Genomic DNA, 25086 nt, shown 5'->3' with positions numbered 1-25086 from the left:
TCGGCTTTGCCTTTCTCCACCTTTTTCATTCTTTTTTTTTTTTTTGTTTTTTGTGTTTTTGCTTGGGGTTGACTCATATCAGCAGAAGCGGAATAATGCCAAATATTTGATAGTTATGTGCGTTTGGCCGAGGCAAATATCCCACCACCTAATCCCCAACCCACTCCACCCTCTCGTCCTGTTTGTGTGCAAATATGTAAATCAATGTGGGTCGCCCCCATTGGCAAGGGCCCCAAAAGAAACGGAAGGGCGAAGAGCGAAGAGCAGTTCCTGTCAAGTGGTTGGCAGGCTACATAAATTGTGTGACAACCAAGGAAGCACCACCCCTTGCTCTGAATGGGATGGGGTGGGATGAAGGCACGGCCTCTGGGGAGCGTCGTCATATGGAAAATTATTTTACGGCCACGCATCGCCATGTCACCGTAAAGTTTAAGTGAAATAATTGCACATTAAAATGCATCAAACAGACAGATGTAGCCAAGTAGATGCGAAAATATGGTACACACTCTCAGGCACTGCAGTCCCACATAAATGTGCGCATACTCTGTGATGGTATTTTTTCTTAAATCTAACTATGCAAGTTACATCTAAGATGTAATATAAGAGAGTCGCTATGTTTAAAGTTTAAAGCATAAAGAGGTATATTGCATTCGGAAAGGAACTTCATACCTTCCCCTTCTGTAGAGTATACGCAATGGGAAAATAAAAAGCTATAAAGAATTACTTAAACACGCTTATATCCAAGCATATAGGAATGATCTATATGTGCATATGGGCGCCGAGACGGCCTACAATAAATTTCATCCAAATTACGTTTTCATGCCGTTGGCGTGCAATTTTCATTTAATTGAGGCTTATTGCGGTCTTTCGGGTGGGTGGTTGGTTGTTTTTTGCCCGCCTGTTGGCTTGGTCCGATCTCCAGCTGGCCAACGTGACCGACTGTCCATCTGTCTGTCCATCTGTATGTCCATCTGGCTTTCCGCCGGAATGGGGAACTTGCCTTGTCCGGTCGTTGGCGCAACAGATGCGCCCGCATTCAAAGAACAATACGAAAATTAATCATTAAAGACTTTGACGATGAGTATAATGACGACTACGGCGACGTTGACATCGAGATCTAGCATAAAGAAGCCACCCTATGCATGTACATACATACATAGTATGTATATACACACGGCTTGTATCTGTCAGATAATTTAGCCTTTTCCGTGCATGTGAAAGCGTTGTTTATTAACTTGTATGCTACTTTACTGTTTGATATATAACATTGAGCGTTCTATAATTAAGCAAAAAAATCACTCACAATGCGGCGGATTGAGTGACTGACGATGACAGAATGGTAAAGGGCGGGGGGAATGCAAGGTGCGCATAGCGCATTGCCACCGTAAAAACCATTCAATGTCACATTTGATGGAAAATGCAGCCCACAGTGCACAGTGCACCGCGTTTTCACATTTATTTTCCACTTAGAAAACATTTTGCACTTGCCCACGTACATTTCCCCTTTTTTGTGCTTTGATTTCCGCAACGCGTTTTCTTTGTGAATAGGTTGAGTGAACCTAAAAGGCTGCACTCGAGAAATATTTCACTTCACTATCGCGCGAACTGCGACTTCATCACATATCCACACACACTCAATTTGAATAAAAATTATCGAAAATAATTCAGAGATTGTGACACACTTTTGCTGGCGCGGAAAATGTTTTATGAATATTCTAAGCGGAGTGCGCACGGCGGGAATAAAAATAAACAAATTCCATGACAATGACCTTCTATCCCAGCCAGATAAACAGATCTCGCAGTAAGCGAGCAAACATTTCGAACAAACCAGCCAAATGTTCGAAAATTCACATAAACAGAGAGAGAAATGGGGAAAAAGTGTGGGGAATCTAGAACAAATACAATATATACATACATACCCGTACATATGAGTGTAAACAAATATATGCCTAGAACATTTTGTCTGAACGATAATGAAATAAAAACAAGTTCACTGCACGGAAGTATCAAAGCATTCGGGTTTCGGGGGGTGACAGCGTCACAAATCGAAATAGAAATAGCAGAAGAAATTGAAGCAAAACAATAATAATTAAATACTAGAGCAGGCACGACAACAACAATTTCCATACGTCATCATCGTGTGGGCACAATGATTAATTAAACATTTGGTGGGCAAGTGGGGCAAGGGGGGCAAATGTGCGTCGTCACAAAAAGGTGGGAAAATTCAACAGAACTCAGCAAACAAACATGTGTGCCAAAAGGGAATTGAACATTAAACATATAAAGTTTGAAACTGTTTAATCTTTAAAGCACGTAAAATTTTACAAACCTATTTCCTCCAGTTGAAGTACATAAATTGTGTTTAATTCTTGAAAAGAAATACCAAATATAAAGTGAAATGTGTGCATAAGCTACTTAAATAGTTATAGATAACAGGCACCATGAACCTTTCTATCTTTCAACATGAAATTCTTAAAGCTCCAAAGCTCCAAAGGCATGTGTGCCATAAGGGAATTGAACATTGAACATATAAAAGTTTGAAACTGTTTAATGTTTAAAGCACGTGGAATATGCCAAACATATTTCCTCCAGTTGAAGTACATAAATTGTGTTTAATTCTTGAAAAGTAATACAAGAAATTAAATGAAATGTGTACATGAACTACTTAAATAGTTATAGATAACAGGCACCATGCCCCTTTTTATTCTTCAACGTGAAATTCTTAAAGCTCCAAAGTCTGATGTATAGTGAACCATCCTGCGGCCATTTCCCACCCACAACCAGCCCAATCAATTTTCCACCCTGTTTCGAACTCGCCCTCTGCACTTACAAGCTTTAAATTAATTTGATCAGCTTAAGTTTCGTTTGCGGCGAATTTCATTCATTCTGGCCATTTGTGAAACCTGCTGCCCGCACGAGCAGAGTTGCCGAAAAAAATGAGAGTGGCCAGCGAGCTTCGGGGCTTGAGATACATTTTATGGACATCATCGTTAAAGTAATCAGCAGTAACAACAAGAATCATCAGACGGCGGCATTAAACCAAGCCAAACCAAACCAAACCAAAAAAAAACCACATATACGCCTATATAAAAGGCCAGCGCAGCGAGCGAAATAAAGTTAAAAGACTTTTAACCAAATTCAAGGTCAACTTCGTTTCAATAAATTGCAAACGGAATGGTACGGCCAGATCTGTGGGCAGATCGGAGTCGACCAGATGACAGGGGACTGGCCCGAAGAAGATCTGCGACTTTTGACTGCATGACGCAAATGAGGCAAAAACCTGGCTTACCTGTAACTGAATCTTAGCCCTCCTCCTCCTTCTTCTCAAATATCTGGAAACATCCCAGTGCCAGGCAACGATTTTTCAACCGAATTTTTAGCGTGTTAATAAAGACTGTCGAAAATTTAAAGAAAGGCTTTAAAGAAGCACAAAAGCAACGAAATTAATGAAGCGAAGGAGAACATCTGGTTGATAAATACTTCTTCCCAACGCAATATATAAAATAAAAAGTGCAATTTTATTTACCAATAAAATTGCATTAAGGCGCATTTTAGATCATCCACAAGAAAAATATTTTCGTGGCAGCTTAAACAAATTATAAGGTCGAACAAATTGGCCAAATCAATATGCAAAATTTCGTACCAAGATTCAATTATACTCTGTAAAACCACAATGAGACCAAAAGCATTTTGGGCTAAATGCACTCTTCACATTTCACTCTTGCAATAAAACCGCAAAATACACAAATATTTCCAGCATTTATTTAGCTCTGCGCTTAATTTGTTTATTTTACCTGTTAACCAATTTATTTCTGATAAATTGTTTATATGTCGTTGGCACACACAAGTCTGGGTCTGGTATCCGTTTCTGCTGTGGCTTTTGTTTACACATTTTAAATGAGCTTCATGTATTTTAAGTTCAATCAACTTTGCACCGCAGCCAAAAAAAAAAAAAATCCAAAAACACCGACCACAACAATTGATTAATTAATTAATTATTTATTGAACATGCAGCAATCAAAGATGTGTTTTTCACATTCTACGTGAATGCGTTAGTCAAAAAAGCACGAGGAAAAAAGATTTATCGATGTAATAAAATTATGTTTATTGCATAGCCATCAAATATTATCTACTACTAATGGACTAGATACATTGCATATCTAAGTTGCTTATAACAAGGACAATACTTTTGGTAAATTAGCTACCTAAATATTGATAAAAACAAAAAAGCGTGCATCTGATTAATAAAATACTTGTGAGCATTAGAAGCTACGAAGTATAGTAAGCAATAGCATGATCCCAAAATTGTATATTATAATAATCATTTATTGATATCCTCTGCAGCCACAGAAAATCATTGCACCACTCACTCACAATTAGTATTTTTTAAAATACTTACTTTAGAAAAATTATTTTTCTTACGTAGGACTTTTGAGAAGCGCAGAGAAGGGTACCTTTATTTTGGTATTATTTAGTATTAAGTATCTAGTATTATTTAGTATTTAGTACTTGGTATTATTTATTTTTTAGTATTATTCATTATTTCCTTTTAATGTAACGTAATACTTTCAGCTATCTTACTTATAATTTAAAATTTTAACTGTGAATGCAAAACACCCGGGTGTTTGCTATTGCCGAAAATATAGTGTGTACAAACACCCGGTGTTTAGCGGGTGCACTTAGAGTGCCGGTGGCTTGCTGCAGTTCTCTGATATGCACTCTATATATACACATATAAATTTAGTTGTTTGTGTGTTTCTCTATAAAATTTAAACTCTGGCACTTCGCACACTTGGTAGACTCCAAACAAGATGCAGCCAGCGAACTGAGATGAATAAGATGAGGGGAAAGCTGGCGGGAAAAGCTGTATGATTTATCGCAGCGGCTCCAGCAGCTCCTCCATGATGCACTCAAATGCCCTTCAAGACAGCCCCCACCAGCCACCAAGCTTATGGAACGGATTATCATTATTATAGATTTTCAATAGAATTTATGTTTGCAAGCCCAAAATGATTAGTTTAAAAGGCTTTTAAAGCGAATGAAACAATAGTTTGTTTTTCCAGAAATAATTTAAGCAGTAAATGCAAGTCCTACGTTGAAAAAGTTCGCTTTGATTCTAATCTTATTAAACAGCTTTCCATTTACAGCAGCCAAAAATATTATATTATTCAATTGAAAAACCATATTCCCTTTGTTTCCCTCCAAAGCAGGAAATGCTCGCGATTTGATTCTTTTCACTATTTCCTCTTCGATTTCTCTGTGTGGTTTCTCATTGTCAGTTCTCTGGGGCCAAGTTTTTTATGGCTGCGGGACAGGAAAAGATTGTGCCACAAGGTCAGCTGAAGTAAACCGCATTATTGTTTTTAGTCGTTTTTTTCTCTCGCCACTAATTTACAACTGAGATGATGTGCAGAGATGCTAGCTAACGATAATGATTTTCTAGGTTTTCTTAGACAGTCTCATGCAAATGTCTAGAAAATCGTGAAGAAAAATATTGAGTGGGTAGTTAAGAAGAATTTATGACTCAAGTATTGGTGTGGACTTAATATTTGTGAGGAGTGTTGAATATTGTTTGAATAATATAAGTAAGAGTTCTTGAAAATGAATGTTTCTGATCACCCCTCTCTCTACTATTCAATGATCTTTTGCAGTCTAAGTACCTAGCCAGTAATTTCACCCTTGACTCGATGACTTAACTAAACCCTTGACTCCACCGTCTGGCCATAAAATAAAATCCACTTCCAAAGTGCAGCAGCAGCAGCAGCAGCGGCCGCAGCAAAAGCAGTTGAAACAAGACTTTAGGACCGAGCAAGTGTTAATTTGTGGCCACATCAACCCGAGCTCTTGTTGAACCCGGCAACCCTGAAAAGCAGCCCTCCGGCAAGTGCAACTTAAAAAAAGCAGCAAAAATTAAGAGATTAATACGAGACAAGCAAATGCAAAATTTCAGCCATAAACAAGTCGGGAGTGCTCGGCACAAGACAGGGAATGCGATAAAAGCAGCAGGAAAGTAATGTCAAATTCGGAAGTCGAGGCGGGAAATACACTCGAAAAATCATGGCCACTATGGGCCATGCCGATTAAGAATTTCCTTTTTCAAATCATTCATAATACTGATAAGATTGGTACCTATTGATATGATTTATATAATCGAATTTAAAATAGATGATTTACTAATTATCAAATTATAATATTTATACAAGTAAAATAAATATCTAAATGTATTGGTTTAGTAAAAAGAACTTTTATTTAAAGCTCATCACAATCAATATCTAAACGGCAGTATATCACCATATACATCATATACATAGTCTCATAAATTTTATCTTGAAAACGTGTCGCCAAACCGTTGATGAATTTTAATTTTATGGACATCAAGGAAAATTATAGCACCCAATACAGCGAGGAGTTCAAAAGAAAACGATACTCGAAATGATACTTCATCTGACATTATCTAAATGCCTCGCCTCGTGTTCTGGCCGGAGTCTTGGGGCAATTAGGCCTGCGATAATTCAACAAAACAGAAAACAAAACTTGAACTTCAGCCTGCTGCTGGCACCTTGGGAGCGAGTGCTTGTGTGATATCTGGTAATTGCCAGCATCAATTGCATTACTCATACGCCGCGTTGTCGCTGTGGCTGTGGCTAACTGCGGTTAGCCTTAGGCTCGGGATCGAGAAAAACTAATGCGCGACGGGTGACATTGTAAGAAAATGCAGTTGCACTTGATGCTGCCAACTAAAGATGCGAGCAGCGATGAGATGACATGAGAGGAAAACGTTTAGCTGGCATCAAATGCATTTGCTGTATCGCTGCCAAGATTTCCAGTTCACCATGAAACGGGACGCAGCTGGCCCCAGAGTCTCATGGTCGCGTTTTTGAACCATTTTCGCCAAGAGCTGGAGCTGGAGCACGAGAGCGGGCCAAAACCCGTTGTGCAACATTTGGTGGCCGCCTTTGGCCGCATTTAGCCAGACGGATGACGGCAAGCAACCTTGACCCGGTTCTACTAAACTTCTAAAGCCTGGTCACCACATAACCTCCATTCGCGCTCGACTACTGGCCTTTTCCACGCTCCCAGTTGGCTCGGCTATCAGACAGACACAGAACCTAATTAGCATTTCCGCACGTTCGCTTTGTAGTAGTGGTAGTACTAGTAGTGAGTGTGGGATTTCCACAGGCGAAGGATACTGTTGCTCCTTGGGAAACCTAATTAAAAGTGCTCCTTGAACTCGCCGCCTGAAAGGTTTCAGCACGGATTAATGCCTCCGGTTGGCAGCTTCCAGTTAACACTTTAAGTCTTCCATCGCAAACTCAAGGAGCGGGCTGGTGAAAGCTGGCGAAAGCTGCTGAAGGAGCTGGCCATCAAGATGCTAAAGTTTTCAATTAGAACATTTTCTCATTTACATTTGAAATGGATTTGTTGCGCCACTTGCGCTCGTTTGACTCTATCTTAATTGGTTTTTATCGCAGAGTTTTTGGCCAGGGAATGAATATTGTTTGCTTTTCTATGTACTTGCTTAAACTTTATGTGGTTGCTTAAACATATCATATACATACATACAAGATAAACTCTTAAAAAACAAAATTATAGTATAAAAATAATTAAATATAAGACTTTACTTAATAGTAAGCTGTCTGTTTCAACCACCCTAACTTCAACCAACTGTTGCCGGTTGCCAAAGGAAAAACGTTGCCATGACACTGGATGGAAAAACAAATAAAGGTCTCCACGGAAACACCGACGAGCGACCATAACAAAGGGCTTTTAAGTGTGTTTTTCATTTACCAACGCACCGCTCAGCGAAAATGTTGCATCAGGGAATTATCCTGCGTGAGGGACATGTGACCAGGACCATATATAATCTGGTAAGCCGTAACATAATTACAATTAAAATGCAAACACTGAACGACGTAGTGCTGCAGATCAAGGACAAGCGCTACGAGGATGTGATCGAGTGCATAACCAGTTTCGGTGAGGCGGCCAACACGAGGGCGGGTCTATCCACCCTGGGACACTGCTACTACCACGCCCAGAAGTACGAGGAGGCGGCCACCTGCTACGAGCAGCTCTGCCAGCTGGCGCCCAAGGAAGCCAAGTACAGGTGCCACATACTATAATTCAGTAGTCTACTAGTATGATTGGGAAGGATCTAATTCAATGCAAATGTGTTCGTTTCAGATTCTACTATGCGCAGTCACTCTATCAGGCTGGCATCTTTGCCGACGCTCTGCGTGTGCTCAAACAAATGGGTGACCAGGCGGATGAGCTCCGGGAGCAGTGTCTCCAGCTGCAGAGTGCGATCCTCTACTCCAGCGAGGACTTCGCGGGAGCACAGAGCCTGCTAAATCAGCGGGCAGGTGGCACTGCAGAAACCCTCAACGATGAGGGATGTCTGCTCTTCCAGGCGGATCAGCACGAGGCGGCGGTGCAACGCTTTCAGGCGGCCCTCCAAGTGGGTGGCTTTAACCCTTTGGTGGCCTACAATGTGGCGCTGGCGCATTTTCAGAAAAAACAGAGAGCTCAGGCACTGGACTACACATCCGAGATTGTGGAGAGGGGAATGCGCAATCATCCGGAGCTGGGAATAGGTGCCCAGGTGGATTTAGCCGATGGCGGTGCCAGGAGCGTGGGCAATCCCATCACCATGGCCATTTCGGGCATTACTCAGGCACTTAATCTCAAGGCAGCCATCGAATTTCAAGACGGCAATGAAGAAGCAGCCAGGGACGCCCTCCTGGACCTTCCGCCTCGAGCCGAGAGCGAACTAGATCCCGTCACATTGCACAACATGGCCTTAACCGATGTCCAAGGACCTGTGGCGGGTCTGAGGAAGCTGGCATTCCTCCTGGAGCTGGGTGCTCCCTCCTGCCCGAAGGAGACCTTCGCCAACATCCTGCTCATCTGCTGCAAGCACGAACTTTACGAAACTGCTGCGGATATCCTGGCGGAGCACACGGACCTCACCTACAAGTATCTTTCGCAATATCTGTACGAGTTATTGGACTCCCTAATAACCGCACAAACCAGTGCCGAGTTGGCCGAGAAGAAGCTGGGCACTCTGGCCTCCAGTCTAGCAGGCAAGCTGCGCAGCTTGGCCGCAAAAGTCCAGGAGGTCAGGGCCACCAATGAGCAACAGGCACTCAGGGATGCCCTCAAGGACTACGAGCAGGCACTGGAACTGTGAGTTAACCTTAACGTCCTATTTATTTACTAGCATTTATTTACATTTCATTAAGTGTGGCATCCGTCGGGATTTGTATATATTCCATGCAATAGTATTTAATTTTATGTTCTAACGCTTTTTTAAACGTAGTTACTTGCCTGTGGTGATGGCTCGAGCCTGGATCTCCTGGCGGGATGATGACTTTGTCGGAGCTGAAAGGGAATTCCATGCAAGTGCCGAGTTCTGTTCTGAGAACTCCATTTGGCGACTGAATGCAGGACATGTGCTCTTCATGCAGGGAGATAAGTACAACGAGGCGGCTGCCTTTTATGAACCCATCGTGCGCCAGCACTCAGATGATGTGAGATTAAAACATTTTAGCTATTCACACAGATATTTGCTATTTGAAGGCCCGGTACTCAAAGTGAATGCCACCAACAGGTGTTTGAAACATAGTAAGGGAAATATTTATACGAGTGTCCGAGTTGTCCGTATAATTATACGGACACTTAATGTTGCTAGTAATATTATTCTGTCGAAGTATTGAATTCTACCATCTTAAAAACTCAGTAACGAGCAGAATGCCATTCACAAGAGTAGCGGGTATCCAACAGTCGGTACACCCGACTACACCATATCAGGTAGCACCCAATTTTAATCTGCAATCCCTCATGTCAACCAGATCATGTCCGTCCCCGCTGCGGTGCTGGCCAACCTGTGCGTCGCCTACATCATGACATTCCAGAACGAGGAGGCCGAGGAGCTGATGCGTAAAGTGGAAAAGGCCGAGGAGATGAAGGGCAACCTGGGCAAGCAGTACCACCACCTGTGCATTGTCAATCTGGTGGTGGGCACACTGTACTGCGCCAAATCCAACTATGAGTTCGGCCTCTCCCGCATCGCCCACGCCCTGGAGGGTGGGTCTGGGAACCGTCTGTATGCCGACACCTGGCTGCATGTGAAGCGATGTGTCCTGGGGCTTCTCACCGGCATGGCCAAGCAGAACATCATCCTGCCCTATGCCACCGTGCAGGAGGTCCTCAACTTTCTGCGCTTTTGCGAGGCCTACGGCCTCTTTACGCCGGCCAACATATTTTCCGCCACCGAACAGGTGCCGGAGGAGCCGCTCACCATTGGACTGGAGGCCAGGAAGTTGAGGTATCTGTTGATTAGGCTGAGCGAATACGATAACTATTAGATTCTGCTTCACTGTTTAGTAAATGCAAACGTGGAAAAGAAACTTAGTATAACTTATAAGAAATAAATATGAAAAAGATGTAACAAGTGTTTATTTAGAGTAATTTAGTGTTCGGTATATTTTATTTAATATTATTTAACTTTCGTCTCTGCTCTTCACAACATTTATGTACTTTTAAGATATCATCGCATTTTCCTGTACCACTTGAACATTTTTATTTAAGTGTGATAAGGAAAAAATGAGATACCTGAAGTACCTGCAGAAAAATAAGATGTAACCTTAGGGATTAACCTGTCCTGGCTCTGTGACAGTTGGTAATTCCATCAAGGACTCTGGCCGATGTGAGTAGGCAAAATAAGGTGGATAATAAATATAAATTACACAAAAAAGTGGATAAACAAAAATCTGTCATAAATCACAATAATGGCAGACTTTCATCAGGCAGGTAGGCGCAACCAGGAAGTGGATTGTATGCCAATCTATTGACAAAGACCCCGAACAGCACGTGCTAACCGGGGTGAATTGCCTGCCCATTTATCTACTTTTTCCCAACCCCATAAGCGTTCTGCTCGGCGAGCACGTGAGCACTCACGCGTTCGATTTGACAACGTGTTTATGTCGCAGCTCGATTCCGCATTGACAGCCTCATCGAATGTTGACATCATCATCATCCTCATCCTCATCCTCATCAATGGCACAAAAAAGTCGAGCATGAGCACCCGACTAACAAATACTTGGTACGGAACTTGTAGAAATGAAATTGCCTACCTGAAGCCGATTCCTCGACAGCCAGTACCATTAGGAAAAACGGAAATCAATAGAGACATTTTTTTGAAAAGGGAATCAGCAATGGATTACACATAAAATATTCAATCTTTGTTTTAGTAAACGTTTATGGTTTAAAAATATAGAAGTAATATGGTCAGAAAGTGCCGAAACATATAAGATAAGATCTAATTACTAAACTTTTTTAACCAATAATTCTATACCATTAGTGTCAGATACATTTTTTAAATTTCCTAGCAAACATGCTTGTTTTGTTACTTTACCAGTTATTTTAAGTACTTTTTTCTCTTATTTTCTGAACTCCATGCACTCTGTTCCAAAATGAGGTATTAAAATTGCGACAAAAATCGCTAGCAAGCACTTTAAGCTGCTTTTTCTGGGTGCTGTGGCATGCCCATGCCCTCTCCACATATTCACTCTGTCATCATCCCCATTACCCATCCCCATTTCAAGCCCCATTCGCATCCCCATCACCATCAGCATTGATGTTGTCATTATACCCATCGACATCCTCCTTGTCATTACGCGACGCATACGAAAAAAGAGGAGGAACATACGTATAGAACATGGAAACACTTGTCATTAACACAAACAGACTGAGCGACTCGCCCTCACGAAATCTTGAGGACATGGAATGGCGCCTGCATCGGTCTCTAAGCGAATATAGCAACACCTTTTGGGCTGGAATTTCGTTATACCCTGACGGAAAGTGGAGCACTTAGATCTAAGCGGCAGATATACTTTGGCTGGTATCCATAGGTAGGAGGTAATCCAAAGAATAGACGGGAAAACCAATGAAAAAATTAGAAAATTAGCAAAACATAAAACCAATTTATTTTTATGCATCTATGCAACGTTTTCGCATTTATAAATGGAATTACCGTTTTTTTTTTGCCTATTAGTTTAAATATCGAAACCAGCTGAAAAGTTTTATTAGATAATATGACAATGTGGCTATTCTATTTATTCTATTCTATTCTATTTATAAAATGTAATTATTTGCTTCGTGCTTCTTATTTCGTATTTCTTAAATATAATTGAATTCCCAAAGAGTACACAAAACGTGGGTTAACCTTTTTTAGCTCACTTACTTTTTCTGTGACGCCGTCGAGAGTTTCTCATTTTCTTTTACTTTATCATGTCTGCTTGTTAGCCGCCTTTTGTTAGAGCCTCTTGCCTCCTGATCCGTTCGTCCTTTACGCTCCTTCTGTTTCTGCCCAATTCCATTTCAGTCTGTCTCCAGTAAATTGTGCATTTCAACAGCCTTAACACTCTGGTGCCCCCGATTTTCCACTTAACCCATCAAGCGGTATGTCGATTGTTAATATGAACGCCTTTCTAGCAGTTCGCCCCTCGAGGGCCAAGCAAAAGTCAAGTTTTGGCAACTTTAACTAAATTGCGCCTGCCACTCACTCAAACAGATTTTCCAGGCCATTTAAAGCAGCAAACACGGAGAGCCACAAGCACATAAATATGCATTTTTCTAAATGTCCTCGCAAACAGCTTCAATGCAGCCACCAACTCGGTTGTCTGATCCTGTCGCTGCCATTGTGTTGGGTAAAAAAAGCAAAGCTAACTGTTTCTAGTCGATACAAACATACTCTTAAATATATTATACAATACTATATTATATAAGTATGTAGTTTATAAAATCTGAAAAAAAAGGGTTGAGTTCAAAATTACAGTTCTTAAATTTTCGATGTTTATCCAAATAAATTTAACACAACTCAATATTTTTATATAACAGACTCTCTATATAGGCGTTTACTTAAGTCCATCTGTAAAAATTATAAAGATATAATCTAATATATTATGACTAGCTGTAGGTAGCTTACAAAGTTTAAAATACCCGTTGAAAGGGTATAAATCCATTTTATAAACCGCATTCAAGTCAAAAATCAATAAGGCTTTATGGCTGCTCCTGTTGTGATTCTTGTTGTTTTTGTTGACCGGCGGCATTTGGCGGGGCAATTGTTGCATGTCGATGTGTCAGTGTGAAAGTGTGTGTGTGTGTGTGTGTGTGTGTGCGTTTGTGACCGGTTAACTGTGAGCGAGGAAATAACTCAGGCGGCAGTTGGAAATCCAAACAATATGAAATGGGAAAAAGCTGGGAAGGGAAGGAACGTCGGCATTTTCAAGAGGAAATCAAATATTTTGCTTTTCCGGTCTCTGCCAAGCGATTGAGCGAACTAACGTCCAACCACAAAATATTTAAGCTCTGTTATTTCATTTAAATGTTGTTGGAAAACATGTTAAATAAAACACAAACAAGTGTTTATCAGTCATTAGGTAATAGGTAGGTACAGCATTCATTGCAAATGGTGGTGAGCAATCAGCAATATCGCAAACCCTTACTACACACGATTCCTTCATCGTTTTGATGAAACCTTTCAGGCCATCCTTTCTGTCCTGTCGACAAACTCACACAAAATTTTTACCCGCGGCTGTCAAGAACTACTAAGCACAATAAATCAAGCTTTGATTGCTTTTATCGACAGAATAGCAACAGAAACTCAGACAGCGGCGAATAGAAATAGTAAATCACTTTTCGCTACGGTCAGAGCAACAAATAACGCTTTTGAAACGGCACGAGTACTTTCTCACACACAGATACATATGGCAATGAAAAATTGTTGGAAATTCGACTGAATTGAAAGAGGAAATTGTCAAGGCGTGTTTGGGGTTTCTACTAAAATGTTGTTACATCCATTACGTATACGCAGCGTAGACAAAAGCGAAAGAGAATCAAAAGGGGCGAGTCGAAAGGAGAGGCGAAATCAAATATCAAATAATTGCTGGCCATCTTGAATGGATGCCAAAAGAGCTGAGTTGGCCATTTATTCGTATTTACACGAAGGCAATAAAAACTGTCGTCTAGGAATTAAACTGCAAACACTATTAATGATTCAACGCCATGGTCCTGGCCATGAAATGCAATCTGGAAACCATTTATTTTAGTTAATTTTGAAACTTTTCAGACCAACATTTTGTCATTGGTGTTCTCATTAATCAATAGCTTTGCCAAAAGGCAAAGAAGGGTCAATATTGACATGTATCTTCCACTCATGATTGATGCAACAATGTCATTCAAGGATTGTTGGCTTCCTTCAATCGCTGGCAGCAGCAAATATTTGCTTCAACACGTTTCTTGAAGAAACTGTCCAGACAGCTAAAGCCCAGAAAGTTTCCCTGGGGAGTATTAAAATTTTCTGCGCCATTTGCCCGAACTGCTGAGCTTCCAGGACAATGAAGACCTGGAGCTGGGGCAGACTCCTTAGCAGCGGCCAATAACCTTAACAGTACGTTGGACCCGGTTTTAACATGGCCTGTGAAGGGTGTAAGAGTACTGGGGTAGTTCTCCCTTAAGAGAACTGTCAACGAATATATTGTCCCTAAGATAAAGAGATTAAAAAGAAGTCATTGAGCTCAGGCTCAACATCAAATAAATAATATGTTATTTATGGCTGACAAAAAATGTGATTTTGAATGTAGTATTATTATCATGTAAATACTGCAAAAAACGGATGCTCATACAACAATTTAAAAATAGCTCTTATCACCTTACTATAATTACCTGCTTTATATAAATAGATCCAGATCATATCAGCCAATTTAATCAGCACGCTGGCTGCACATGAAATCTCTGACATCTAGATGTTAGTAAAATATAAAAAAAAATAAAGGAATAGAATCACAATAAAAATGCCACTATTTAATCTTCTTATTGCCTAACATTTCATAAGCATAACATTATCTGCTAACTTGAAGAGTAAATACCAATTGCAGCGAAAGAGAGGTGTCTGCTAAAGAGAGCATCATTGATAAGTTTCTCTTGAACTTGAAATCATTTCACATCCTCAACTTCTCTTAGATTGAATTTAACATTTGCTGATTAGCTCTAAAAACGCAGATTAAGATTTGTGAGTAAGGTAAGCTTACGCATCGGAAAAATAAAATACGTTCTTTAATTTCTAAGAAATTGATAAGAATGGAATCGAAAAACCTCCAAGCTACCTAAACAAAATTGGCTTTACCCAAAAGTCACACACAATTTGAGTTTCCAAGGGGGAAACTGAAGAAACTCAGGCAGTCAGCTTCAAGGCAAATTTTTCACGAAGCGACGAAATAAAAATAAAAGACCCAACAAATTGTGCATGAAATGCTTCCCAGGCGAAGGCCCAAGAACTGGACGCTGCCATTTACATGCGATATATACATACATACATAAGTATATACTGTATCCCCGAGTCATTTGAAATTTGCACAAATGAAAATTGTGGCAGTAAATTGAATTACCCAAAACAGCAGCAGCAACAACTCTGACTATCGCAGTGGAAACAAAACAATAAAAGCGACGGGAAAAGAATAAAAGTTGAAAGGACGAAACGAGCCTCCTGACTCCTTTTCCATTGTAACCACCAGTTTGTTATCCCCCAACCTTTGGCAAGCCAGCTCCTTTTTAAAATAAATAACAGCAGTGGGAAAAGGACAGAAGATGGATTTAGGCGAGGTTTTGCGACTGAAAGATACCTGTTGTTATAGAAGTTCAGACTAGTGAAAAAATTGAATAATTTGTACAAAAAATATGTAAATCTATTTTAAAAGACATTCAACTATTTGTTATACTTTAATTTTGATAGTAAATTAGAAAAAGCGTATTTTATGTATTAGTCGTAAGTTTTTTTTTCCAGTAAAAATACATTTTTTTTGCCATCCCCTAAAAAAGAATAGACATCCTTTCCGTGATGAATACGGGGTAAGAATAACCACTGGCTGCAAAGTCAAATGAAAATCCCCGCGGGGCCGTCTACCCCCCATCCGGGCAGGAATTGCCATTGCCCCACGATGTTGTCACATTAGCCACGCCACGCTGTGCGTCCTTAATGAGCATCCCAGACATACGAGTATGCCATGGGGCATGGACCAGGAGTCTTGAGCCTTGAGTCCTGACCAGGGGGCGTGGCCCGGGGAGCGGCGGTCAGAGGTCGCGGGGTCCTGGATGCTTTTATCGCAGTCCAAATCTCTATACTCCCGGCCAACGTAAATTGGTATGTTTAGGTTGCCCTTGAATTGCCGCATTGGGGGTGGCTGGATGCTATGATGCTACGGTTTTAAAAGAAAAAGGACACCCCTCGCCCTCCCCCTCGCCATATGTAAATGTCTTCATTGTTGTTCATCCAGCACTGACACTGACAGTTGCCATGAGGAGGGGAGCTGTTCGGCTGCGAAAATAATAAGCAACATATGGTGGGGATATTGAAGGACCTCGCTCAGTGAGGTAAGCTTGGTAGGAAGATGAAAATAAGAAGGATGTTTGCCATGTTAACTATGACAAAAACAATCAATGAACTCTAATTTGAATTTCACTTTCGTAATCACTTATATATACATATTTCAAGGTTCAGTATTTTAAAATGCATGCTAAATTGCACATATATTTGATCCATACGTGAGTTTTAACCAAACATAGAACGCCGCCAATTGCGCCACGTTGGTCGGCAATCAACGTCGCGATTATCATTGGCATAATCATGGACGATTCAAACTTTTTGCGGCTCTCGAAGACCCGTGATTGAAAATCATTTCGAAATAGCATCGGCCAGAAATTCGTAGCTGGCACACATCCCATTTGCAGCGGAACCACATTTGCCAAACACCCTACTTTTTTCGCCCACAAAGACCCACAAATCTACGCGCGATTTTTCCTCCGCACTTGTTGATGTTAATGCACATTACGTATACGCACGCTGTACGTTTTTATTTCTCTCTTTTCTCGCTGCATTTCGCATTTTGCATTATGCATTTTGCATTTTGCGATTTGCAGCTCGCCGTCTGCCGCATAATTCTTATTTTAATGCTGCACTTTAGGCACATGCCAAAAATGAGATGGTTTTTGGACGAGGACGTTTGTGTAAATGAGCGAAAAAAAATCCAAAAACCTCCAGACGGAATACAGAATTCGAAATACAGAAGAACTCTGCTTGTGCCATTTTTCACGCTGATTTTCGGTTTCTCGTTTCAGCTGCGAGTTGCAAGACAAGAAGTTGTCTAAACAACTGCAGATGCATGTAGGCATGTTGGCATGGTGTTTATGAGCTTATGGGCGGGTGTTCCACGAATGCTGCTGACGTCAACCGTGCCTGCCACACGAGTCTTGTGGGAACCATTCGACGGAGAAGAAGATGTTGGCCACATCCATCCAGACTGCAACTGCAAATGCCATTTTTGATTCCCCGCTGCTAAGCAGAAAATGTTTTGTGTAGTCACTCAAAATTTAATAGTTAGCTTTTTCTCAGAGAAATATTAGCAACTGAAATAGGAAAACTTTGAAAAAGGAGCAAGAAATGGTAATAAATACTTATTTAACCATTATTACAAAAGTCTTTACACTAAAAGTCTATATTTACAAAGGTGACTAAAAGTAGGCAATCATATTATTTAGTTCCTTTTTCATTGTGAGATAAATCATTGGGGTTAGAATATACTGTACATTATATGCTTTAAATGAATATCTGCCAAGAAATAAATTAAATACAGTTTCTGCATTTTTCTAAATAAAATGGTTGTAATGCTCTAAAGCATATTATGCAAATGGATTTGATTAAAATGGAATGCTATTTAAACATCTTTTTCACCATCCATTAAACTAAATTAAATTTGCATATAAAGCCGATATTATCCGCGAGTTCTTTCTTTTTTTTTATAAGCTGTAGCTGCATAATCAAAGCCTTTTTCTAAACGTGTTATTTCGTTTATTTTTCTTTAGCCCGAATTTCTCTAAAGTTTTTAAAATAACATGCCTGTCCTGGCGAAAATTTTGTGCGATGTTCGGTTCGCTTCTGTTGGCTGCAGTTTTGCTCGATTTGCGGCAAATTAAGTTGGCCTGGCCAGCAGACCATGCCCACCCATTGGAGCAGACCCACCCAACCACCTAAAACCTAACACCACCCACCACCCACCACCCACCGACACCCACTGCCTTTGGGTGGTGCATTGTTCACGACGTCGTCTGGTTTCGGTTTCGGTTTCGGATTGGGGGTCTGGGGTCTGGCTGCTGCCCAAAAATGCAATAAAATTAAATGTTTTTGTGTAAAAACTTTATGACTTTGTGTTTATGTTCGCAACACGCTCAACTCGCGCAGCAAGTTTTGTGCGTTGTTTTTTGGACTTTTGGTCGGACGCCTGGCCTGCTTTAGTTTCTGTGCCTGATTGGCAATTGTTTTTGCTCCGGCTGCGGCTCCTCTTCTTGGCCATTTTCATGGCACTGGTGGTGGAGCTGCCGCCTCGCATGTGTTGACAGTAATTAATTTAACTGGCATAAATGAAATTTATATGAGCAATACATTCTGCGATACTTTGACAGACAGCGAATGTAAAATGTTTTCAAACGAGCTTCGCCAATCTTGCAAATACAATGAAGACGCCTTTCATAAACATGCTTTCATATAACACACAATAATATAAATCAAGAGAATAAAAAATAAAAATGCAAATAAAACAATCATTTCAAACATTTTATTTGATTATACCTATTAAAATACCCATTTATTGATTTATTTGCTTAACTTTCACTGGCCACAGTTACTGCATTGTTACTATATTTTTCCCCCCTTTAATATGGAAGTGTAATTTGTTATATTTTCTAATGTATCTGGGCTTTCTTAAAACTTTCTTAAAACACTTACATACGTAAGTGTTATCCTCACAATTTGTAATCCGTATCATCATCATCTGCCTGACTTATCTGGTCATCAAATTAGCTCGGTCGATCCCAATAAGAGCCCTCATCCATAAGCCAAGTTATTCCAGACTGCCCACCAATTATGGTTTCACTTTTCGCCCTTCGACGGAGTTTTCTCTTCTCGAGCAGCCGCAGTTCTCTTCGTGGAGCGCTTTTCTGGAAGGCTGGTGAAATCATCGAGTGGCAGGCACGTTCGCCCTTCAATTGGGGGGCGTGCGAAGTGCATCATAAAAATCAAATATGAAATATACTTTTTAACAGCTCACGCTTTTTGACAACATCATTGAGGAGAGCTGCTCGAGGTGTGGCCAACTAAATGCTTATTAATTATGAGTCTGCAGGCTGGCATTCCATAAACACCCGTGTCCAAGTTCCGCAAAAGTAATTAACTTAATTATCGCTGTAAAAAGAAAACTTTTTTCGCCCAACTGTCGTAAAACAAAAGATACCAGAGGCAGTGGTAAACCAAAACAGCAGTCATAAAGAAAGAAATTAAGCTGCAAACTCCAATAATATTGAACACTTTATCTGGCAGAACAACACGATACTTGTAATTATGATAAAAAGGCCGTGACAAGGGTAAAATATCCATCCTTTCAAACTGCATTAACCACTGCAATGCACAAAATCAAGTTTAATATTCAAATCCCGTTTGACCTTCTGGACCGGGCTATGTATTCATATCACCCATATTGGCATGTGGAAAAACTATTTAAAGAGCAGCTCTCGAGGGGGGAAAAGTGGGTGCTCAACTCCCGCGATTGATTCACACAGTGAACTTCCGCAGCCAGCGAGCAAACAAAAAGTTTACGCTTCATAGCACAAATTGAATAAATCATTTGACGTTGTCGAGCAGTCAAGTTGGGAAAATGTGGGCGGGGGGTGGGCGTTGGGAAAACCAGGGCTAAAAGTTCGTGGGTTCACATAATTGTTGCGCCAAACTGACCAAAAATAAAAGCTCTTCCATAAGCGCAAAATTCGGCAAGAGGAGGCGGCGAATCTGCACTGATTTAATTGAAAATAAATAAATTATGCTGCTTAATGGCCTTAAAAGTGTAGCAAAATGCTATGCGGCATGGAAAATTTTAAGACAAACTTAGATATAATAGGTATTTACTTATTTAGGCTCCCTAAAATATATATATATATGTATATTAATCAGGCAAAAACACCTCTAAGCGAAAAGTTTTGATATCAGCTTTTGTCACCCAAAATGATTATACACTTGACTTCATAAGCACCCCCACTTCCACTTTATTAGCCCCATTTTTAGCCAAGCATAAAGTTAAACCACTTGGTGTTCTTGTTGCAGCACGGCCACTGGGGAATGTTGCATCGTGCAGATGGGCAGGTGCAGCAGGTGGACCACACCTCCACCAGTTCCATCAGGATTAGCAGCACCACAAGCCAAGACACGGAAGAACACAGCGATGGAATCATTCTACCGACTGGAATAGAGACTCACAACTCGGGCACCAAGGCACATTGCAAGCTTGTCGAATCGGCGAACCAAATGCGGATGACATAAGCTCATCAGCACCAGCAGCTGCAGATGCAAATGCAAATGCAATTGCAAGTTGCTGGATCAGAAATTGCACGGACCAAGTTAATACGTCGACAGACAAGGGCGAAGTGCCCGTGTAATTGCGAGTGTCCGTGCCCCATTTCCGATTCCGATGCCGCTGCACGTTTCCGTGATGGAATACGAGTATGTACACATCTGCGAAAAGAAGCGAAAACAATCACATAGTTGAGGCGTCATTCGTTGTGCAATTGCAATTCCCTCGCTCATGGAAACACTCAACAAAAGTCAAATAAGTGCAGCGAATACAACTAAAAACATTGGTCGAGTGCCACACGTGAGATTTGACCACATTGGAAAGCCAAGTAGACGCTTTAAAGTCCGCGTCGAATTCATTAGCCAAGCCAAATTGATAAGCCAAATAGCCGTATATTCATTTTAAGGCTATTGTGAAAACATTGTGCTAATGCAGTTGACCTATTTCATATGTGTTGCTCTGCTTTGGCTGTTGCATTTGTCTCAAGCAGCAAAAAGAACTCGTATGGTAACTGCCCTTGAAGTAAAGAAATGCCTTAATGTTACAATCCTAAAAAATGTGAATAAAAAAAAGGTAAGAAGTGGAAGCTAGAGCTCAGCAACTGCTCAATAAACTTTTGATTTGCATTAGTTACTGGGCGTTTGGTTCGCTTATGCAACAACACCTGTGAATATACCCGTCTATCAACGTCGTTGTGCATCGTACAATGTTCAGAATAGTCGTAAGTTTTGGTAGTTACATGCTGCAAAATTGTATTTTTTTAAATATAAATTAAATTTTATTAGCGTATTTCGATACCAATATCGTGTATACGGACTACAAGCACGTAGTTATCACCTATGACTGCAAGTACAACGATATGACCATGCTGTACGATCGTAAGTACGGATTAAATAGTATTGTTTTTATTTAAACTATTTAACATTTTGTAGTTAAATTGCGCGTTTTAACACGCACTCGGACGCCTTTGGCGGCACATTTAAACAAGGGAATACGCTTTCTAGAGTCACTCTCATTCCCGATTAGTAAATTGGATTTCCTCAGGGCGAGGGCATTTTGCTTTGAGTGGTACGTGTTGAAATACCACTTAAAAAACAGACCAGGAGCATACAATGCCCCCATCAACCAGGTTTGGGATCACTAATTACGTGGCCGTTGCTGTCAGCATGAATTAATTGCATAACTATCGCCAATTATTACAACATAATCAATGAAGGAGCTGCAGACGTGGAGAGGAAATCGTATAACTTAATTAGCCTGGGCTGGCCCAACCAAAATCAATTACCAACGACAGTTTCACTTGACTGATTGGGCCCGGGTCCTTCAAGGAACCCAATTGTGCTGATTTCAGTGTCCTTGCTCCCAAAACTCACTTACATATTTATATCTATATATACATGAACACATATCGACACAAAAAGAAATTTAAACTTACATACTAGCATTTGCATTTCATTTGATTTCAAGAAAATATATAGCATTCTTATACATTTAAAATAATATTAAGCTACTTACACAATCTAAATAGAATAAATTACTTTTCCTAAAATATTTATTACTTGGAACTTTTTTTTCCACAGTGTACACAGACACATATGGAGCGCAGACAGCCTCCTGGTATTGAATTGATGCCTTGCCCATTCTGGCGACGCTTCAATTCAATTTACCGAAGGGGATTCCTCTTCCGAAAAAAAAGGGAAACTGGGAAATTTCTATGGGCCTCCGAAATTTGTGTGTCTCTGCCCATTTTCATTTTCACATTTTTTTCCGGTCGGCTGTTTGGCTTCCTCTGTCCAAATTGCTCGGGCCAGTCTCAAATTGGCTTTGGGGGTCCTGGCTGTGGGCAATAAAATCAAACCCATACTGGGGCCCACTTGGCGTATGCGTAACTCACAATTATCCCTCATTGTGTGGGCGTGTCCCCACAGGCATGACGATGGGGGCCATGGCATGTGGCATTATAGTCACAAGCCAGGGATAATTGTCATTGTCATGCGAATTTCGGATCCACAGGACATGAGAATCTCGCTTCCGGCTCCTAAAGCTACTCCTACATCCCATCCCCCAGGGCCAAAAAGCCCCCGGACAATCCCATTCACGAATTTCCATTTCCATTTGCATTTGCATCCGCCTGAATGCCCATATTTTACTACTAATTCGTTTGGACTTTAAACGGTTTTCTCGACTGAGTTAACCTACTGTGACATTTCGTTTGTTTGCGAAATTGAATTGTTTGAGGCAATTTGGTTAATTTGCTTGGTCCTTGTGAATAATTAATGTGAAAGTCGTACAAATTGTGCGTAATAATCAGAACAAGTTTCAAGCCACGCTCTTGAGATAAGTTAAACCTATAAGTCGCACAAAAATTGAAGTTTGGAGTTGATGTTGGCTTTGTTTTGGAAGCATCCTTCAACATAAGACTCTAAAATTCAGGTTACTCGGGGATCAGCTACCAAATAAGAACAAGCCTTATGAAAATCAAACACAGAAACCGCACTATAAGCATCTGCAGCAGCAACAGCTGCGTTGCAACACAAAAAGTCGCAGCAACAGTATCACAATATCACAAAAACAGAGGCGGCAACATCTGTTACGACAACAGCAATTGTCGTTTAACAGCGGACAGCAACAGCGAGCACCAACAGTGAGCAGCAACAGCAATTGCAGTGACAGCAGCAACATTGCCAAGAACACGAATGTCACAGTGTGCAGTATATAAAGATAGGTATATACATATATACATGGCTATAAGCCTAATTGATGCGCTCTTGCCAACATTGCCTGGTTTTGTTGATCTTCTTGTTATATAGCTAACTGCTGTTGTTGCTGTTGCGACTGTTTTGGCTTAAAGCTGAAGCTAAAGCTAAAGCAGTTATTCAATTTGATCTACTGGCAAACTGCGCGGTTGCTGCCGTTGTTTTAGCCATTTGCCTGTCCGTTGTCATTGTAACAATTTTATGGTTAGTACGTTTTTATTTCCACCGATGTCAGTGATTTTCTCTAGTCTCTTTTTTTTTTTTTGTTAGCAAGCGCCGGTTTTTGTTTCGATTGCATGACGCATTTAGCGATTTCAAGTTCAAATCACTTTTCATGGGTCTTTATGTAATCACGTAAGCGTCATTTGTGGAATACGTATGCGAGAAGCAAGCTTTGAATCCAGATGATGATGATGACTGTGACTTCATGCAGAATGAGACGATTCTAATAGAGTTGCATTTAAATTAATGGCCGCGAGAACGTGGATATCGAGATCTGTTGAATACGAGTTAGCTGGCGCTAGCCAAAAAAAAAAAAAAAAGAAAAAAACTCTTAATTAGCCGAAGAAGTTCTTTTGGCTTGTCCACTTCAGTGGGTTTGGCTTTTTGTCGTCCGCTCAGCTGGTCATCTGGTCATCTGCTGCTCGACTGGTTCCACCAGTTTACGTTTCATTTCGATTTCGATTGCGGTTTCGTTTTCGCTTCTTTCACGTCCAAGAACAAGAACAACAAGAGCTCGAAGACAAGATGCTGAAGACGCCGCCAAAACTAAAACAAAAAGAGCAACGGCAAAACGACTGCGACAAAGTATATGAAATAAAAAAAAAAACACAGAAAAAGAAAAAGAATAAACATTTATTGATGTGATAATCTAAAGATCAAGGTCTTCCTTTTGCCATTTCAATAAATTTTGTTGTTGAACTGCGTACACTTCGTGGACACCCAAAACGTTCAATCTTCGAATCCGACGTAGCAGAAATGAAACTAGCATTCCGATCCGAAAGATTGGGCGATAGGGCGAGCAGGAAGTACGGAGATCCACTGAAATAAATTGTATACTTCTGAAGATTGCTTACTAATTAGTTGCTATTACAAACAAAATATATAACGCAACAAACTATATAGCATAGTTCAACAAACTGGTGCAAAGGTGCAAGTAAACTATATCGCTTTATGATTTATGTGTTGAAGGGGTGATGAATTCATATTTCATATAGCAATTATTACAACTGATCTTAGTAATATTTTCCTGTGTAGTGGCTGACGCATAAAAAATACGGAACACAGAGTAGAAAAAGAAAAACCGAAAGTTCAGACAGCCAGAAGTGGAGCATAAGCCCAGGATTCAGTTCAGCTTTGGGGAACAGTCATGGTCCCATCCTCCGGTTCCAACTCTCAGTTATGTAAAACATATGCTAAACTAATGTGGGTAGTTGCCGCAAGGGGGGCGGGGGTGACCTGGGTTTGCAATTCAAATGCAGTTTGCAAGTTGCTATTCATTGGGGGATTTTCTCGAATGCAACTGCAGTAGCAGCCGCAGCAGCAGCAGCAGCTGCAGAATCAGTGCAAGTAGTGATGAGTGATGATTTCGCTGCTCCATCTTCCTCCGTCTATTGCCCACCCTCTCGCACGGCATGTGTTGTCTCTGTCTAGTTTGCACGAGGAGCTATAAACTGCAAAAGTCGGAAAAAACTACAAATGTGACCAAAGATTATATGCTCTATTGCAGTTTTGAAATAATCATGTATTTGAAAACTCTGCATTATACCGAAAGTATATACAATATTGTATATTTAACATTATTATGCGGTAATAGACAAATTGATAAAATTTGTTATAACTAAGAACAATTCTTCAATTATGTGGTTTTTATATGTCTA

At 40.6% G+C, this 25086-nt stretch overlaps 3 protein-coding genes and 2 long non-coding RNA genes across 6 annotated transcripts; 3 read left to right on the top strand and 2 right to left on the bottom strand.

The window, feature by feature from the left end:
- Positions 1–6363: 6363 nt before the first annotated feature.
- LOC6527439 (tetratricopeptide repeat protein 30 homolog) lies at positions 6364–10440 on the top strand. The gene is made up of 5 exons (XM_002088495.3): positions 6364–7868; positions 7926–8104; positions 8182–9183; positions 9317–9527; positions 9849–10440. The coding sequence occupies exons 1-5, from the start codon at positions 7809–7811 to the stop codon at positions 10362–10364; spliced, it is 1968 nt and encodes a 655-aa protein (XP_002088531.2). The 5' UTR covers positions 6364–7808; the 3' UTR covers positions 10365–10440.
- A 2398-nt stretch (positions 10441–12838) lies between these two features.
- Positions 12839–13762, bottom strand: LOC120320783. Its single transcript, XR_005560336.2, has 2 exons — positions 12986–13762; positions 12839–12928 (listed from the first exon to the last, which is right to left on the bottom strand). It is a non-coding gene; the product is annotated as an uncharacterized LOC120320783 (long non-coding RNA).
- A 2873-nt stretch (positions 13763–16635) lies between these two features.
- On the top strand, positions 16636–17513 carry LOC120320691. The gene is made up of 2 exons (XR_005560215.1): positions 16636–16899; positions 17173–17513. It is a non-coding gene; the product is annotated as an uncharacterized LOC120320691 (long non-coding RNA).
- A 2608-nt stretch (positions 17514–20121) lies between these two features.
- On the bottom strand, positions 20122–20499 carry LOC120320680. The gene has a single exon (XM_039371055.2). It carries the CDS (start codon positions 20329–20331, stop codon positions 20161–20163), a length of 171 nt encoding a protein of 56 aa, XP_039226989.1. The 5' UTR covers positions 20332–20499; the 3' UTR covers positions 20122–20160.
- Positions 20500–20753: 254 nt separating this feature from the next.
- Positions 20754–22001, top strand: LOC26535359. Of its 2 annotated transcripts, XM_015199128.3 has the most exons (5): positions 20754–21023; positions 21081–21171; positions 21236–21328; positions 21383–21518; positions 21580–22001. In XM_015199128.3, the coding sequence occupies exons 1-5, from the start codon at positions 20880–20882 to the stop codon at positions 21623–21625; spliced, it is 510 nt and encodes a 169-aa protein (XP_015054614.1). In that variant the 5' UTR covers positions 20754–20879; the 3' UTR covers positions 21626–22001. The 2 variants fall into 2 exon arrangements, with proteins under 2 accessions (XP_015054614.1, XP_015054613.1); XM_015199127.3 differs by having other exon boundaries at positions 21383–22001.
- The last annotated feature ends 3085 nt before the right edge of the window (positions 22002–25086 follow it).

This window comes from Drosophila yakuba, chromosome 2L, assembly GCF_016746365.2.
Source record: "Drosophila yakuba strain Tai18E2 chromosome 2L, Prin_Dyak_Tai18E2_2.1, whole genome shotgun sequence".
Lineage (NCBI taxonomy): Eukaryota > Metazoa > Arthropoda > Insecta > Diptera > Drosophilidae > Drosophila > Drosophila yakuba.
Note: the sequence above shows the minus strand (reverse complement) of the source record. Positions and strands in the feature narration are given on the sequence as shown.

Coding starts and splice junctions, on each gene's coding strand:
- LOC26535359 (XM_015199127.3), top strand. CDS start 20,880: ATGCAGTTGACCTATTTCATATGTGTTGCTCTGCTTTGGCTGTTGCAT. Junction 21,172..21,235: donor GTACAATGTTCAGAATAGTC/GTAAGTTTTGGT, acceptor AAATTTTATTAG/CGTATTTCGATACCAATATC. Junction 21,329..21,382: donor TATGACCATGCTGTACGATC/GTAAGTACGGAT, acceptor AACATTTTGTAG/TTAAATTGCGCGTTTTAACA.
- LOC120320680 (XM_039371055.2), bottom strand. CDS start 20,331: ATGATTCCATCGCTGTGTTCTTCCGTGTCTTGGCTTGTGGTGCTGCTA.
- LOC6527439 (XM_002088495.3), top strand. CDS start 7,809: ATGTTGCATCAGGGAATTATCCTGCGTGAGGGACATGTGACCAGGACC. Junction 7,869..7,925: donor CCAGGACCATATATAATCTG/GTAAGCCGTAAC, acceptor GTAGTGCTGCAG/ATCAAGGACAAGCGCTACGA. Junction 9,184..9,316: donor TACGAGCAGGCACTGGAACT/GTGAGTTAACCT, acceptor TTTTAAACGTAG/TTACTTGCCTGTGGTGATGG.